The following is a 15,726-nucleotide window of genomic DNA, read 5'->3' as shown; positions in this document are numbered from 1 at the left end:
CAGTAACTACACTAATGAAGCAGTATATATCTCACTTGTCTCTTTGTTGGTTCTCTCTCTGTGTGTGTGTGTGTGTGTGTGTGTGTGTGTGTGTGTGTGTGTGTGTGTGTGTGTGTGTTTTAATGGTATTTGAGTCTATATGTTGGATTGGATGTTAAGGAGAATGGTGTATACATAGGCCAACCTATTTCATGCAGTTTGTAAAGTTCTAGTAATATGACTATAGCTGGTTCAGAATTAGCCTGATTTCAGACTCTGCACTGGAGTCACTCAGAGAGTGGGCGGGTCTACTCTATTGGCTGGAGCCATGCAGGCAAGTTCAGAATATGTACTGTATTTGTCACAGTGGGGTGTCTTATCAGAGACTTGATGATCTTTAAGGATGTATTGCTCCAATGAAGGCACATAAAGGAGGTCATTCTACAATCTACAGCATGCAGCCACAAGCTTTCCATAAAGGCATTCTTATTACCACCATAGGTCACAGTTTACTATGAGAACCGTCATTTCTTGTCTCCATCAGAGTACACCTCAGATTGGCGCTTTGACGTCACCCTCTGACATCACTGAGATGTCAGGGGAACCACACTAACAGAATCCCTTTTATGGAGATCCCTGGTGTCATAAATTAAGCCCATATCTTACAGGATCTCATATGGGAATGCCCATAGATGGAGGCCACATCGGCCACATCCACTAACATAATCCATATATGGCCAAGACAGATGGCCTAGCCCATATCTGTGTGGCTGGTGCAGGGATATGGCATAAAAGGGATTGTGTATTATGTCAGATCTCATAGAACAGTGCGGATGTCAATTAGCAGCACTGCCCTCTTGTGTCTAAAGCTTGAAAGGAAATGTTGGCGCACACAGATTGTTTTTGTTGCACATAGTCACTAGGCCTACAAATAATTTGTAGGTAGACTTGAATAACTTGGATTTCCATTCCATCTTCAAATCGTTCTTTAAAATTAATTGAATGTGTATGATCACAGTTACACATCAGCACTCCGAAACATTGCTATTCAGAAGATTCAAGGACATCAAGTCACACTTTTTCGTGGAGAACATCAGGTGGACAGCATGTTGTTTCATTGATGACTTTGTCCCAATCCTCATAATGGTCCACTAACAGTTTCTGGTATTCGTCCAGGTTCTCCAGGATATGCTTCTCGAGATTCTTCGTGAGGGCGTGCGTGAACAGCTCTGTGCCCACCAGGGCCCGGGACACGGCGTTCACAGTTACACTTTGTGTTGAGTGTTTCTCTTTCTATAATGAGCACCAGGTCCATCGGTTTGCAGGACGCCAGTCAACAGGATCTTGTTCCACCAGCGATCCTTGAAGCTCTGCATGCACAGACCAGCCAGACATTCTCCATCCTGGTTCTCTTCTCTCATCCGCTCTGTAATCAGGTCCTCTGACATCACCTGATGGTCAGAGAAAGACAAAATAATACATTATACTTGTAAAAACCTCATTCATTCTGCTATATGCTATTAAAACCCCAAGCCATTATCTTTGCAACTACATAGCTCTCAATTAAGCTGAATTCTAACCACTTAATAGACACATTCATCATATTTGGTGCCTTAATTAAATCCCATGGAGGAATCAAAATTAAATCCTACTGTGGACAAAATGTAACAGAAGTGTGAATGTTGCCTTGCATTTAAAAATACATTTTAATATCAAGTGTGGTCATCTCTGTACTGTGCATTTGGGCAGATCATGGACATAACATAACAAAAGACAAAAGAAGGAATTAAGTTTGACCTCAGTGAGAGCCTGCCTTGTGCCCTCTTTGGGATTTAATTGATCCAACACTTCGTCTGACCTCTGGAGGGCGTTGTCGCTGCGCTGTAGCACAAAGGAGGACTGCTGCTGCCTCAGGATTCTCAACAAGAGTCTGCAAAGAACAGAGGACAAGACAAACATTGAATAGATTAATACTGCTCTACAACATGACCGATGCAACATGCACAACTCTTTAACCCAAATGTTTTTTTAGGGGTCCCTAAAATCCAATGGCTTACCAGTTCAAAATATTATTTTGGGGTTCCCCAGTTCAAATATAATTATTTTGCAGAGTCACGGTCTGCAGTTAGAACCTGTGATGGTTACCTTAAAATTCTATTTAAATTGAAAACAGATTTTGAGTTCTGGTGGGATGTAAACTCAGAAAAACACTCCAAACACTATGCACAATGTGAATAAAATATCTGAGAAAGAAGATGAAGTCCGCTCTAGTATGTATTTTTAGTCCAGCACCCGGTACCATTTTTTGGGGATGTGCGTGCCTCTCTCTGAACTCAATAAAATATCTGAACCAGCTGCTTTCTCCGTGAAAACAAATGGTGAATGTTTTTCTCTGATGAAATCTACTTCAGTCGTGGAGGAAGACAAACGTTTGGTGGGTATGGTGGTGTGTTGTTACAGAACGACTATCAAGCCTTCAGAAAGATCATAACAGGAACACAGTCACGAAGACCCCCCAGTCATCCAGTCTGTTCGGTTTTGGTTCGAATTATTTATTTTTTACTTTTTAACATTTTCATCCACAGGGGGGGGGGTTTAACCAAAAATAGCCGATAGATCTGCTATTTTTGGTGAAGAGAGTTGGCTGTAGATGGAAAAAGAACAGTACAAAGAACAGTACAGTGCAAATCACGGCTGTTTTACTAAGCACAGTGAAGTGATTTTGATATCGATGAATTCCAAATTCTGAGGCACCCCTGGACTGGCATCACGGCGGGGACTGCCCATAAGTCAGAAATCTCATTAGTCCTACATCTCATTAGTTAGGGTTAGGTTTTAGAGTTAGGTTTAGGAATAGTTTTACTGGGGTTAGGTTTAGGCATAGTGTTACTGAGGTTAGGTTTAGGCATAGTGTTTTCACCAGGTTAACATCACCAGATTCTGACTAATGGGAAGTAGGAACAATGAGATGTCGGACCAATGCCCTGGCACCCATCACGGCACCCTAGAATGCCACCCACTTTGGGAAACCCTGTTCTATAGTAACATACCTTGTTCTGATGAAACATGTGCAGGCCTTGAGCCAGACTGTGTGGGACTCCTCTTGCTGGTCCACAGCCTCCCTCTCTCCTCTAGGTCTGCCAGGCTGCAGGGCTGAGGAGTCACACTGCAGGGCGCAGCATCCTGGCGCTGTTGGCAAAGACAAGGAGGAAACATTTACCTGGAACGCATTATCACTTTAACCATTATACAAAATAGATATACAAGCTCACAGCGCGCTGCAAGCTGGTAGATCTGCTATTTTCGAATTATCTTGAAAACATTGTGCAAGTCTAAATCCTTCTAAAATCAGTGGTTTTTAGGACGCTCCCCTTACAACACCGATTCTTGTTTTTCTTTTACTGAGGGTAAGGTTAGAAACAAGGTTCGGTTTAACAGTTTAGGCATAGTTTACAGAGGTTGCGTTTAGGAATACCATCGCTCTACCGTTCCACTGGATAGACCCGAGGCGACTGCTTTGGGGCGAGTGTTCTGGTAATCCCTAAACGTACCCTGTAGTTGGTCAGCCTCCAGCAGGTCCAGGCAGGTCAGGCCCAGGTCATACCAGTACCATGGGTTGAAAGGCAGCAGGCTGCACAGGTCCTGCAGAGAGGACATCTTGGATCCTGTTGCCCCAAAGTGCTGGTGGATGCTCACCTTTTAGAGATAGAAAAATAAATAATCACACCAGAGTGAAGTGAACAGTGCTGATGATAACACTCCCACATGACTTCACAGGATATCAGTATTTGTTACCGTGGGAAAACACTTAGAACACATAAATGTCACGTATTGGAGCGGTTATTACTGCTCAAAAAAGGAAAACAACTATGTATATGCACACACACGCGCACACACACACACACACACACACAGTTCTTTTGCTGACCTTAAGCAGCAGTAGGCCGATCAGATGACATGTGTTAGAGGCTTCTTTGCTCTGGAAGCAGGAGAAAAACAAATCATCAGCATGTCTGGTATTTATTATACATTCTGGCTCCTGTAGGTGACATGCAGTGACTGTAACCACTCCTAAACCATCTTCTCATTCTCCAGGCAGAATAAGAATTTGCACCAATGTGTAGACAATGTGAAAAACTGTAACAGACATACAGTACAAACATAGATATGTTTAGCTATAATGAAACATACATATGCAACAATGCAATAACCAGGCAGTTACAATAATAAAAGGCAATACAATGAGTAGTTTAAACCAAACAATAACTTCCACAAACAGTGAACCAACAATAAGAAAACAAACCAAACAAAAGTGACATACCGTGTGGCCTTCTGAACTGAATATTTAGGATTGTTAAGTTACTTTCTTCTATCTTTCTAATCTTTGTGGAGACCCTTCTTGGCTCAGTCTTTATTTTAAGAGACCCTTCTCAGATAGACAGTGCTCCTCTCTACACCCAACCTCAGTGTGTCTGTTCTTAGTCATCTGATTATTTGAACCTGGCCTTTATATACCCCTAATTAGTACCCTGTGACCATTACCTGTGCCATGCATGACAGTGACTGAACAACAGATGGCACTAACACAATGTCACCCTCAAAATACACCAATTTCAGCAAGCCAACAATTTCCAGCAAAACCAACAAATCCAACAATAAAATAAAATATTTCGTGACCTTGTCCTACTTTCATGTATATATTATATTGATTACAGGTCCACTTTTATGCACTGAGACATTATTTTGTGATGGTGTTATTTGGATATCTGAGCAGATGCGCAGGGCATCACAAATGTTTCTGTTTAAATGATTTGTCCAGCATATAGCAATTAACTTAAAGGACAACTTTGTTTCATTTACTTCTTTCTACTGTTTTAGCGATTTTAATTACTTTGATTTCAGTGGTTGGGGGCATGCGCACAAGTGGCTAAATATGTCAATAACGGGGAGTGGTATGCGGCAAAGGTCGTCCGGATCGGGAATCGAACCAGCGACACCGCCAGGCATCCATGCCTATGTGGCAATGCATAAGTGGTATGCGCCTGGACCAGTAGGCCAGCGGACGCCCCGGGCAGATGGGACTTATGGAGGCTAGTAGTGTTACTGTAAATAGTAATAAAGAAATCACCAGCTTATTGTGTCTAAAAAGACATATTTAGCCACTTGTACGCCCCCACCCACTGAAATCAGTCATTAAAATAGCTAAAACGATAGAAAGCAGTAAATGAAATTATTTGTAACTCTCATCTTCTCTAATTACAACCTAAAATATTAACCCTTGATATACATTTTAAAAAAAGTTGTCCTTTAATCAATCTGTTTGACCTGATGATGAGACAGGATGGAAATGCTGTCTCGTTTGTCTGGTAAGGTGTTTGTAGAGTATGACTTCTATGAACATCATCTATCTCTATGTAAAACAACTCACAGAACAAGTTCAGCAAAGGGAACATGGTCCAATAACAACTCCAGCAGTAATGGTTACCAGTAAGTCGGTCATCTCCAAGGCCTTGTCCTTGTGTCCTAGGTGGGTGTAGCACCGGGCCATTCCCTCTAGGACATCCCTTCTGATGGTCAGGTTATTGTCAGGAAGCCATTCCAGAACACTGCTGTATGCATCCAGAGCTTTCTGAAACACATATAGTTGTGTTAATGTAGTATAATGGACTATTTTGTTTTCCAGAGTAGAGTGCAGAGATTACCAACCCATGTCATTGGGAGCCCTGGTGCCGCTGGTGTTCTATCCCAGTTCTAACCAGTTCCTGATTATTAGACCCCTGGTATTACCAGGACACCAGGGTGTCAGAATAGAGTACAGAATGAACATACTTTTAGGATGGTGTAACTTTTTTTTACTCAGGGCACCCCTGTAAATAACTTTTTCATCCAAGGCACTCCTGGATTACACTGTTAATTTTTAGAACCTTAATACATCATATTACGCGATGTAAATATGCACATCTTTCCACCTGAGCTAGGTGTAGGCCATGTCACGGAGAAATATCCGTTTCCATCATAACCGACTGAAGATGACTTTATACTTGATGTTTAACCACTTGAACCCCAGCATTCCTACTCTGGGGGGAAGGTTCACCAAAAACAGCCGATTGACAAACTCACAGCATGGTGTGCTTGTAGGTCTGCTCTTTTTGGTGAAGAGAGTTGGCCGTAGATGGAAAGGCAGGGGGAGCAGGGGTCATCAATATGTCTACACACAGACAAATGTGTCCGTGGCCAAGACTTGTCCTTGTCTGTGGGTTTACATTCTCTATTTTACAAAACATTATAATGTTCTTATTTTGATCAGAAACTAAATGTACATTTTTTCAGAATATGTATGACACTGATATAAGACGACACTATGGTAGGGACATTATGAGTCCACTATTACTGGTGATTCTGAAAGGTATTATTTGCAAGGACGCCCATAACTCTGAGAGTGTACACATGGAACCAAATGGACACGACATACCCGTTATGTGCATTCAGGGCTAGCTCTATGTGTTTCTGGTAATATTATTGTTAGCCCATGTAGTGTGTCTATGGCAAAACTTTTTTTTTTCCTTTGAGGATTGGAGGTTGGCAAAAATGCCCTATTTATAATTGACACTGCAACTTCTAATATCAAGGGATATCCTGCGTTGTGTGCTCTTATATGAAGTCAATAACAAATTTGAAAGACTTTAATCAATTCATAGTTTCCAATTACCTGATAGCCCCCCTGTCTGAAGGCCAAATCACCTCGGAATTTGAAGACTTTCTGCTTTTCCAAAGAATCGTCTGTGTCAAGAGCAGAGCCATCACAAAACCACTGGGAAAGAAAGAACAAACTTCATTGCATATCGTTCGTAGTACCCAACTCCTATACTTGCTACTGGTTGGTGAGGGAGTTCGGACGTGTGCTCAATAACTGGAGTCCAAACGTTTCCAATAAGTTCATAAACAAATAATATTTATTATCCTAAGTCCTGTACTTTGGCATAGAATAAATACATATGCAAATAAACAGTCAGCGCTCTTAACATACCACAGAGTGCATGAATCACAGTCAAAAAGAGTTTTGCCTCTGCCACTGGCAACCTGTATATAACCCAGGCAACCATGGCCTTGACCCAGCCCTACTATGACATCATCAATTAGGCCTAAACAACAAGATGCCTGAAATGGCTCTTACACATATTACAGTTAGTTTACTTCTTGAGTTTGGTTTCAAGTTGTTTTCAATGAATCTCTCTCTCTCTCTCTCTCTCTCTCTCTCACACACACATTGATTGATTGAAGACTTTATTAGAAGTTTGCATAGGAAAAGGTACAGTTTCATGACGGTACAGTTCACTGGTACAAGGTCTACTAAAAGGAGATCCATGAAAAGACTAAGCTTATTTCCACTGGAAACCATTGAAGTATCTCATATAACATTGAATGACAGACAAATAGAACACAGTACTATGCAGTAGATATGTAAAGAAAAACAAAAAAAAGACAGTAAGTCTAAAACAAACAGTATATACAAAGAAGGGGCAGGGGAGGGGAGGGGAGGGTTGGGCTAGGTTCATTTTTTACCAGTTGCGAACGGCTGCTGCCTGTAAGTGGTTTTTCAGGGCAATTTTAAAGGATGCTAGTGATCCACACTCCTTTATGGCCTTCGGTAAGGCTTTCCACATTTTGGTGGTATAGCAGAAAAAAGAGTTTGACCCTTTGTTGGTTTTGACTCTGGGTTGAAAGTGATCTGTGGCGCTGCCTCTGGTGTTGTAATTATGGACATCCTTAATGTTTATAAAGTATTTTGAGTGGTGTAGTGTATCTTGTACACCAGGCCCATTGCAAGTTGCTGTACTCTGTCATCTACTCTGAGCCACCCCACTCTTAACTGGTGAGTAGCGGTGAGGTGAGTCTGATAGGGAAGGATAAGCAGGACCCTAATTAGTTTATTTTGGGCTGTTTGGAGTTTAGTTTTCAGGGCTTGTGGTGCGTCACGAATCACAATACCATACGTGGACTCCGTAGTCAAAGAGGGGCTGGATTATTGCACCAGCTATGGTCTTCAGTGTGTTGAAATTGACCATCGGGGCGATCCTCTGTAGGAAACGAGTTCGTTGGTTGATTTTATTTATTACTTTAGAAGTCATCTTTTCACTGGAAAGATTAGCTTCAAGGATGCATCCTAAGTAAGAGATTTCGTTTTTTCGTGTTATGACCTTGTCACCCACTTTGATTGTGAAGTTTTCGACTTTTTTGAGGTTATGATTTGATCCAAAGAGGATGGACTCCGTTTTTCCCAGGTGAATTGATAATTTGTTGTCGTTAAGCCATGTGCAGCCACACACAATTTATACTAGAAAAATAAATACGCGATGCATTTTTTTGAGAGCTTGTAAATCTGCCATTTTCAAAAGCTTGTTACACATTCTGCATAATGAGTACTTTCTACTTTTGGTACTATAAATATATTCTGAAACAAATACTTTTGTACTTTGAATTCCTGACTTTTACTTGTTACAGAGTATTTCTATACTTTTAGCTGGGGACTCCCTCACCCCTGCTTTGAGAACAAATGCTCTAATAAAAAGCTTCAATCAACCAATCAAACTATCGCCTTAATGTTGCCTTTGAGTCATAAACTTCCAACTGTAATTAATAAATGCCAGACATGCCTACCTCAGATTCACAGAACTTGGCATTATAATTCAGCAGCGTAGTGGTAGAAACTCTGTCTTTTCTGGTCTCCACGAACATAGAATCATCAAACCCACTTCCAAAGATCTCCATCTTATTAAACCCTGTCTCTTCTCGTCTCCACAAACATTAGCCTCGAAAACCTAGGCTTTTATTTACACAAACATCTTTGAATCATCAAAAGCACTTCCAAAGATCGCCATCTTGACACGAGGAGGCGGAGCCACGTGGTCCACGCATTTTACGTCACTACGCAGGCAGACAACGTCAGGACAGGACGCTGCCGACGCTCGTTTACGCGTGAATGTGGTTCTCAAGCTGGGGGTCGGGACCTATGGTCGGGACCCCCAGGGAGGTCCCCAAATTATTTTGGGGGGTCCCCAGATGATTAGCTTATTGTGCAACATTGGTAACCGTTTCTCACGCAACAGTAAACAAACCAACATAAAGTTTAAGTGTATAGACTAGAGGCTTTATGCACATTTATTAAGTGACAATTTAAGGACTAATTTAATACCTCTAAAACCAGTAAGACTCCCTAATCGGGAGATAAGCGACCGTTGGTCGCTTATCTCCACAAATAGGCCAAAAGTTTGTTTTACCAATTATTACACTCTATGTGAACATTTACATCAACAAATCCCAAGTACTATGCAGAACGACCCATTTCAAGTTTTTAATGTACAACAATATTTAGAAAATAGGTCTACAAGCTGACAGTCCTCGTCCCTTATATTCCCATAGGTTATATGGAGATCTCAGTGTTTGTCAGTCCTTGTTCATTTATGCCCATATATGGACATCTCTATATCTGTAACAGTCCTTGTCCCTTTATGCCCATATATGGAGATCTCTTAACTGTAAGTCCTTGTCCCTTTTATGCCCATATATGGATATTCCTGATGTCATCAGTATATGAACATATATGGGCTTTCTGATATGCCCATATATGGAGATCTCTTAACTGTAAGCCCTTGTCCCTTTTATGCCCATATATGGATATCCCTGATGTCATCCGTATATGCCCATATATGGGCTTTCTAATATGCCCATATATGGAGATCTCTGTATCTCCATATATGGGTATAAAAGGATACTTCAGGTCTGACATCAGGTTTGTTTATATTGGGTTGCTAGGTTTGACATCACAAACTCTATGGGCCATCTGACCTAGAAATCTATATTTGGGCATAGATGACTCATCGTGACCTCATCAGACGTCGACCGCACGTGTGACGTGCGGTCGACCGCACGTGTGACCGACGGACGGCCGGTGGAGGTTTTCATACTAAACTGCGACCTTACGGTCGCAATTACAAATTAAATTGTCAAATATTAAGAGGCAGAAATTGTGAAAATAGCCAATCTACATGCTCACAATTTACAGTTATACAAAATGTAATTCCTCAACTAACCCCTAGTGCTCGTCGGGGTGTGTGTGTGTGTGGGGGGGGGGGGGGGGGGTTATTTATTTTTATTTTCAACATATTGACAAAAACTGGACTTTTGATAAGTCGAGGCCTATTTTCTAATCAAAATGCTGTTGTCAATAAGGGGTAGGGCTACTTGGATTCAGCGATTAGGAAAAGGGGGTACTGAAGCCCAAAATACAGATACATACAGACAACAGAACATACATCCATCCTCAACTCAATGCTTCAGTTCAATAATATTTTTTTAGAAATTTTCGCATTCCTATAGACAATAATTTGATCATAGTAAATTTACCGCCATTGATTCTGGATGGAGTTGGGGACCCAGTACATTCAGTACATACATTTGTTGCAGCTCTGACAAAACTAGGAACAAGACATGACAACAAGTAGGCCTACATGTAGACGTTTACACCATTACCACTTCCAACATAAACAAGGAGCGGGCGGTGGTCTTGGCATGAATTGATCTATAGCGTTTCCCTGAGGGTAGAAGCTGTAGATGGCGGGCTCCTTAATTATCTTACTGGCACGGTTGATGGTTCAGGAGGTATACAATATAGAGTTCAGAGTGGAGGTCACAAGTCAACCAATGATTTTTGCTGCCGTATTAATAATACACTGTAGTTTGGATTTTGAGAGTTGATCAGCTGAACCATACCAGACAGTGATAGATGAGGTGATGATGCTTTGTATGATCCCGTCCCCAACAACCTTTTTCTGTGTGTCACTCCCCATCTCTCTCTCCAAATCATGTCAGTCTACTGTCCTATCAATAAAGGCATGAAAGCTCAAAAATAAATCTGAAAAAAATAAAGAAGAAAGGCTAGAGATGTTCTCTTTGCTGCCGCTGCCTGTGTTGTATATTGTGTACTAATGTGATTCATGCTGTTGTTCTATTGTTATCACATTAGGACTCAATGGCTGGGTGGCACTGAAACATTTCTGGCACAGGAATTGAGGGCTGATGCCAGTCTTCAGGGTGTCTGTTGTGTTGTTGTGGGGAGAGTTGCGACAGGGTACCGTATGTGTGTATGCTAGGCTGTTTATGTTGTGTTGTTGATTGAAGGTAGTGAGTTGTGACTAGGGTACAGTTACAGTATACTTGTATACTCTAAATGTGCCTATTGACCATATTCACACCATGACCATCTTGGATCACATGACCACATGGGGTGGTAACATGTCTGGGCCTGCATTACAAATCATTATAAACAATGGATGGTCCCAAAATATGAGTTCTGTTCCACCAATTTATTTTGACCAAATTGACAAATGGGCAGATGACAATGTCAACATCCCCAAAAGGATTCAAAAGAAGGGCTACAGCAGCCTAAATGGATTGAATGGTACATCCACGATAGGTTGCAACCCTGTGTACAGCAATCTGTGCAGTGCTTGCCCCGCCTCATATTAACAATTTGAAATGAAAACCCCCCTTCTTCCCAGTTCCCACTAGACTGTACGGATGCCTCCCGAGTGTCTCCCTAGGGAGGTTCTCGGAGGTTCTTGACATACTGTCAGCGGTTCCCAAACTGGGGGTTTGTCCAGATCATTAGCTTAGTTAGTGTAAACAAACCAACATACAGTGTAAGTGTAGGCTACATACAGGGCACCTGCACATTTCTTAAGTGACAATTGAATGACCTTTAAGACCTTTTTAATACCAAAATGGACAATTGTCAAATATTACGCAAGAAAAAGGCAAACATTGTGAAAATAGCCAATCTCCAAGCTTATGGTTGGGCTATATTCACAATATTAATCTGCGAAAGTCAAACTAAATGTAATTCCAAGTGCTTACAAGGGTGTGAACTATGAGGGGGTTCCATAGGGAGGCAGGGTTGCCCCATGTCACTGGTGCTGTTGTTTGTCTGGACTCTTATCTGTGACCATCAGCGATGCTGGTTGGGGTCCAAGCTCCCCTGAAAAGGGTCAACCATATTGAACCTGTCAGGATTTGAACCCCCACCCACCAGCATCGCTCTTAAGGTCTTAAGGCTCTTAAGGCTCTTAAGGTCACTCAAGCCTCTCCACCACGGCAAGGTCACAGCAAGAGGAGAGGATCTTTTTTTTTTTTTTTTTATATATATATTTTTTTAAAGCTAGCTCAAGTCTGAGCTCAAAGTGTCACTCTGGCACTCATTGGGTGCAAAACCTTTTTTCTTTTCCTTTCTCGTTTTTTTTTTTTTTTTTTTTTTGCTAGCTCAAGTCTGAGCTGAAAATGTCACTCTGGCACTCATTGGGTGCAATACTGGAGTTCATGAGCAAGTGCCTTCATCGACCATGTTCCCACAGCCAAATAGACTTCACAGCTAGTTCGGGGTAGGCCTATGTTGTGTTTGCGTGCAGATCCCAGCAGGGAGTGCAGGTTTCCACCAGCTGCTATCTGAGTGAACCAACGGTGTCTCTTTATGTCCGGGATGGAGATGCGCCCCTCTGGGCTGGCCATCAGCAGCTTAGACAGCAGACTAAGTGGGGTGGTTTGGATTTTTTTCCAAGGTTCCAAGTAGATTTTCTTCTTGAGCCAGGCTAGATACTCCTTACATGTGTCACTGGCCTCATTCCAGGGCAGCATTCCGGTCAGCATGGCGGTCAGAACCACCCCGCAGGCCCACAGGTCTACAGGTGGGGCTCTGAACCCTGTCTGGACCAAAACCTCTGGGGCCATGTACGAAAGTGTCCCACACCGCCTGTAGAGGAGGTGCTCACTCTCACTGCCACCACAACGGAACACTTCGGCCAGACCGAAATCAGCCAACTTCAGGTTGTCTCCCTCGTCCAGCAGGATGTTCTCAGGCTTGATGTCTCTGTGTGTGACCCCCAGAAGGTGAAGGTACTCCACGGCCGCCACAAGCTGCACAAAATACCTGTGAGCTTGTGGCTCTTCCAGCCCCACAATCGGTATGCGGCCAAACAGCTCTCCTCCACTGCAGTACTCCAGGAACAGATATGCCGTCGGGCCCTTGCTCTGCAGGCCGTAGAAACGTACGATGTTGGCGTGTTTTAGAGCCTTGTGGATGCGGATCTCCTGCTTGGTGACATCTCTGCACCATTCACTCCGGGAGGTGTCCACCACCTTCATAGCCACAGCCTCCTCAGTTTGTTTGTTGACAATCATTCTGACTTCTCCATAAGCTCCCTGTCCTAACCACCTGACCACGGTCCAACCCTTTGGCACTTCCATCATGTTGAGAATGAATTCCATTATTCAATGTTGTCTGATATATATCACTTTGTTTACAGCGTGACGTGGCGTATTGACAGTTTCAGCCAATCAAACGTAGTCTTTGCAGCACTCACGTGCGTTTATAAACAAACCGCGGCGCCAAGCCCCGCCCCCCAATAGCGACCGCGTCCAGAGTGTACATAGCAACCGTTGCTATGGACTATGGTTGCTAGTGTACTAAATAGCAATAGCCTATGTGCTGCTGGATGAGAGGCAGACTCCACGTTTATTTAACTCTGAGAGTGTACACATGGAAACCGAATGGAATCGAATTCGGGTGCATTTGTACATATAAAGTCTCCAATTGGTCAATTTGGACAGAGACATTGAAGTGAACCGGATAATGCTGTAGTGTGGACTCGGAGTCAGTGTGGATCAAACTGTGCAACACTGTCACCTCGCGTCGACTCTGCAGAATGACAAAGATGGACCACTACTGTAAATGATCTCGGGTAAATTTAACATTTATTTATCCACTTAATCACTGGCTTCAGTGTAGGGCAAGTAAATAGATAATAGCCTAAGCTCAGTAGCTAATGTTAGCATATTATAGTTTCGCGTTTTTACAATTGTACAGCCCAGATCAAGTAAGAAAACATTGTGATGATCTGATGAACTTGGTTGCCATCCATTTGTCAGATGTCAGCTGCTGACGTTACATTGATATAGCTTTTAACTTTTTGTTCAGTGGTTCTCAAACATCATTTAAATGTATTTTATGCCAGGGACCTCCATAGAAGATTAACGAGAATCTATCAAACATTTTCAAAAAATTCAGATAGGCTGCAATAAGCTTGTAGATAGCTATGGTAGATAGCCCATTTCTTTTAAAGATGAAAAGTGGTCAAACTAGCGTCAAAAGGCCCATTTAATAATAATAATTTTGTTTTTAATAGTTTTTTAATAAAAACTAAATTCAATTCTCTTTTTTTTCTCAGTAATTTAATTTAGAAATCAAAGGAATTACATTAACTAGAAAACAAATGTTTAAGAAGTAGTGAAAATAGATCTGCTGTTTTCACTAGTTTGGATCAAACATAATTTCTTTTTTGGGTCACAGGCTAAAACATTCGGGAACTCTGATTTAGGCAACTGCAGGCTACATTGTGTGTGAGGCGGGGGCTCCTCTTTCAGCTGTCTCACACATGGCAGATTAGGACTTGGCCTATCAAATGTTTCACTTTCAGCCATGAGATTTTATTTTTGCTTTAATGTATGGAGAGACTCACCTGTTCAGAGGATTGTACATAGAGTTGTATTGTGATCAATGTGTGTTGTGTGTGATTTGATTAGTTTTGTCTCACATTGGTCCATTAGTCCACTTACCAGAATATGAACCTTGCATGTTGAGTAGACTAGGCTACAACAAATAGTTTTATGTTAGAAATAGAAACACCCATTCAGTATGACCTAATTTGACTTTTTCAGGGGAGGGATATGTCTAAAGAAAGGTTATTTGAAATAAAACTGTACTAGAGCTCAATACAACCACTGGATATTGTTTAATAGCATGCAGTAACAGCTAATTTGACATAAATGTTCTGTATGCTAATTAATTAATTCAGTATTTCCTTAGGTAAATTGCATTTCTGGCTCTTGGTGACGTAGGATATAAGATGAGAGTGAACAATATAATTGTAATATATATATATATAGTTTTAGGCTTTTTTTGTCTCCTTTGGATTTGCTTTTTTCAGAGATTTGGTGTGAAGAATAGCAAAAAAAGAAAAGAAAAAAAAAATCCCCCAAAAATAAAATTTCGCAACAATCCATTTCATTAATGAGAGTCCCTAAAGATAAGAAAAAACATGGTTGCAACTTGCATTTAGTTCTAACTCGGCAATGGGTATCACAGAATCTGAGGGCCTCTAGCAGCAGAGGCCCTCAGATTGCCCCTGCAGGGCAACCACACTAAACATTTCATATTACCGTGGTTTTTATCGTCTCATGTAAACAAAAGCAATGTGTAGAGGTACAGCACACAGACTGATATTTAAAGCATGTGCATGTCAGACTGCACAATGAATTCTACAGCAGGATATTTTGTTGAAATTGTATTTTACGAGGATTACATACACGCAGACGTCTCGCATTTATTGTAAGATTATAAACATCTAAATTGGTCAAATCATTCCTATAAAACACATTAACATTCAAATCAACACAGAGTGATACAAGTCACCGTTTTGAAAAATTAGCGTAATGAGCAAATGCAATAGGCTTAAACCCAAAGAAACCGATACAAGCACTTAATGTTATCTTATACCAGTAAGACGCCCTAAGGGTGCATGCAGACTATAGGATATAGCCCCATATATGGAGATACAGTCTGATTATGGAGATCCCTGATGTCATCAATATCATTCAGCAGAAGGATATAGGATATAGACTCATATATGGAGATCCCTG

The 15,726-nt window shown here is 41.6% G+C and overlaps 2 protein-coding genes across 2 annotated transcripts; both read right to left on the bottom strand.

The window, feature by feature from the left end:
• Nucleotides 1-269: 269 nt before the first annotated feature.
• On the bottom strand, nucleotides 270-8,838 carry cUnh8orf76 (chromosome Un C8orf76 homolog). The gene is made up of 8 exons (XM_080738030.1): nucleotides 8,638-8,838; nucleotides 6,689-6,790; nucleotides 5,465-5,608; nucleotides 3,908-3,958; nucleotides 3,531-3,675; nucleotides 3,030-3,168; nucleotides 1,777-1,909; nucleotides 270-1,430 (listed from the first exon to the last, which is right to left on the bottom strand). Exons 1-8 carry the CDS (start codon nucleotides 8,746-8,748, stop codon nucleotides 1,245-1,247), a joined length of 1,011 nt encoding a protein of 336 aa, XP_080594156.1. The 5' UTR covers nucleotides 8,749-8,838; the 3' UTR covers nucleotides 270-1,244.
• Nucleotides 8,839-12,327: 3,489 nt separating this feature from the next.
• Nucleotides 12,328-13,275, bottom strand: LOC308297231 (serine/threonine-protein kinase Chk1-like; the record flags this gene model as incomplete). The annotated part of the gene is made up of 1 exon (XM_080740647.1): nucleotides 12,328-13,275. The coding sequence occupies one exon, from the start codon at nucleotides 13,273-13,275 to the stop codon at nucleotides 12,328-12,330; it is 948 nt and encodes a 315-aa protein (XP_080596773.1).
• Nucleotides 13,276-15,726: the final 2,451 nt, after the last annotated feature.

Source organism: Nannobrachium achirus (genome assembly GCF_963921795.1).
Source record: "Nannobrachium achirus genome assembly, chromosome: 2".
Classification (NCBI taxonomy): Eukaryota; Metazoa; Chordata; class Actinopteri; order Myctophiformes; family Myctophidae; genus Nannobrachium; species Nannobrachium achirus.
Note: the sequence above shows the minus strand (reverse complement) of the source record. Positions and strands in the feature narration are given on the sequence as shown.

Coding starts and splice junctions, on each gene's coding strand:
- cUnh8orf76 (XM_080738030.1), bottom strand. CDS start 8,748: ATGGAGATCTTTGGAAGTGGGTTTGATGATTCTATGTTCGTGGAGACC. Junction 3,959..5,464: donor TGGAGATGACCGACTTACTG/GTAACCATTACT, acceptor TCCTGCTTCCAG/AGCAAAGAAGCCTCTAACAC. Junction 3,169..3,530: donor GGAGGCTGACCAACTACAGG/GTACGTTTAGGG, acceptor CTTTGCCAACAG/CGCCAGGATGCTGCGCCCTG.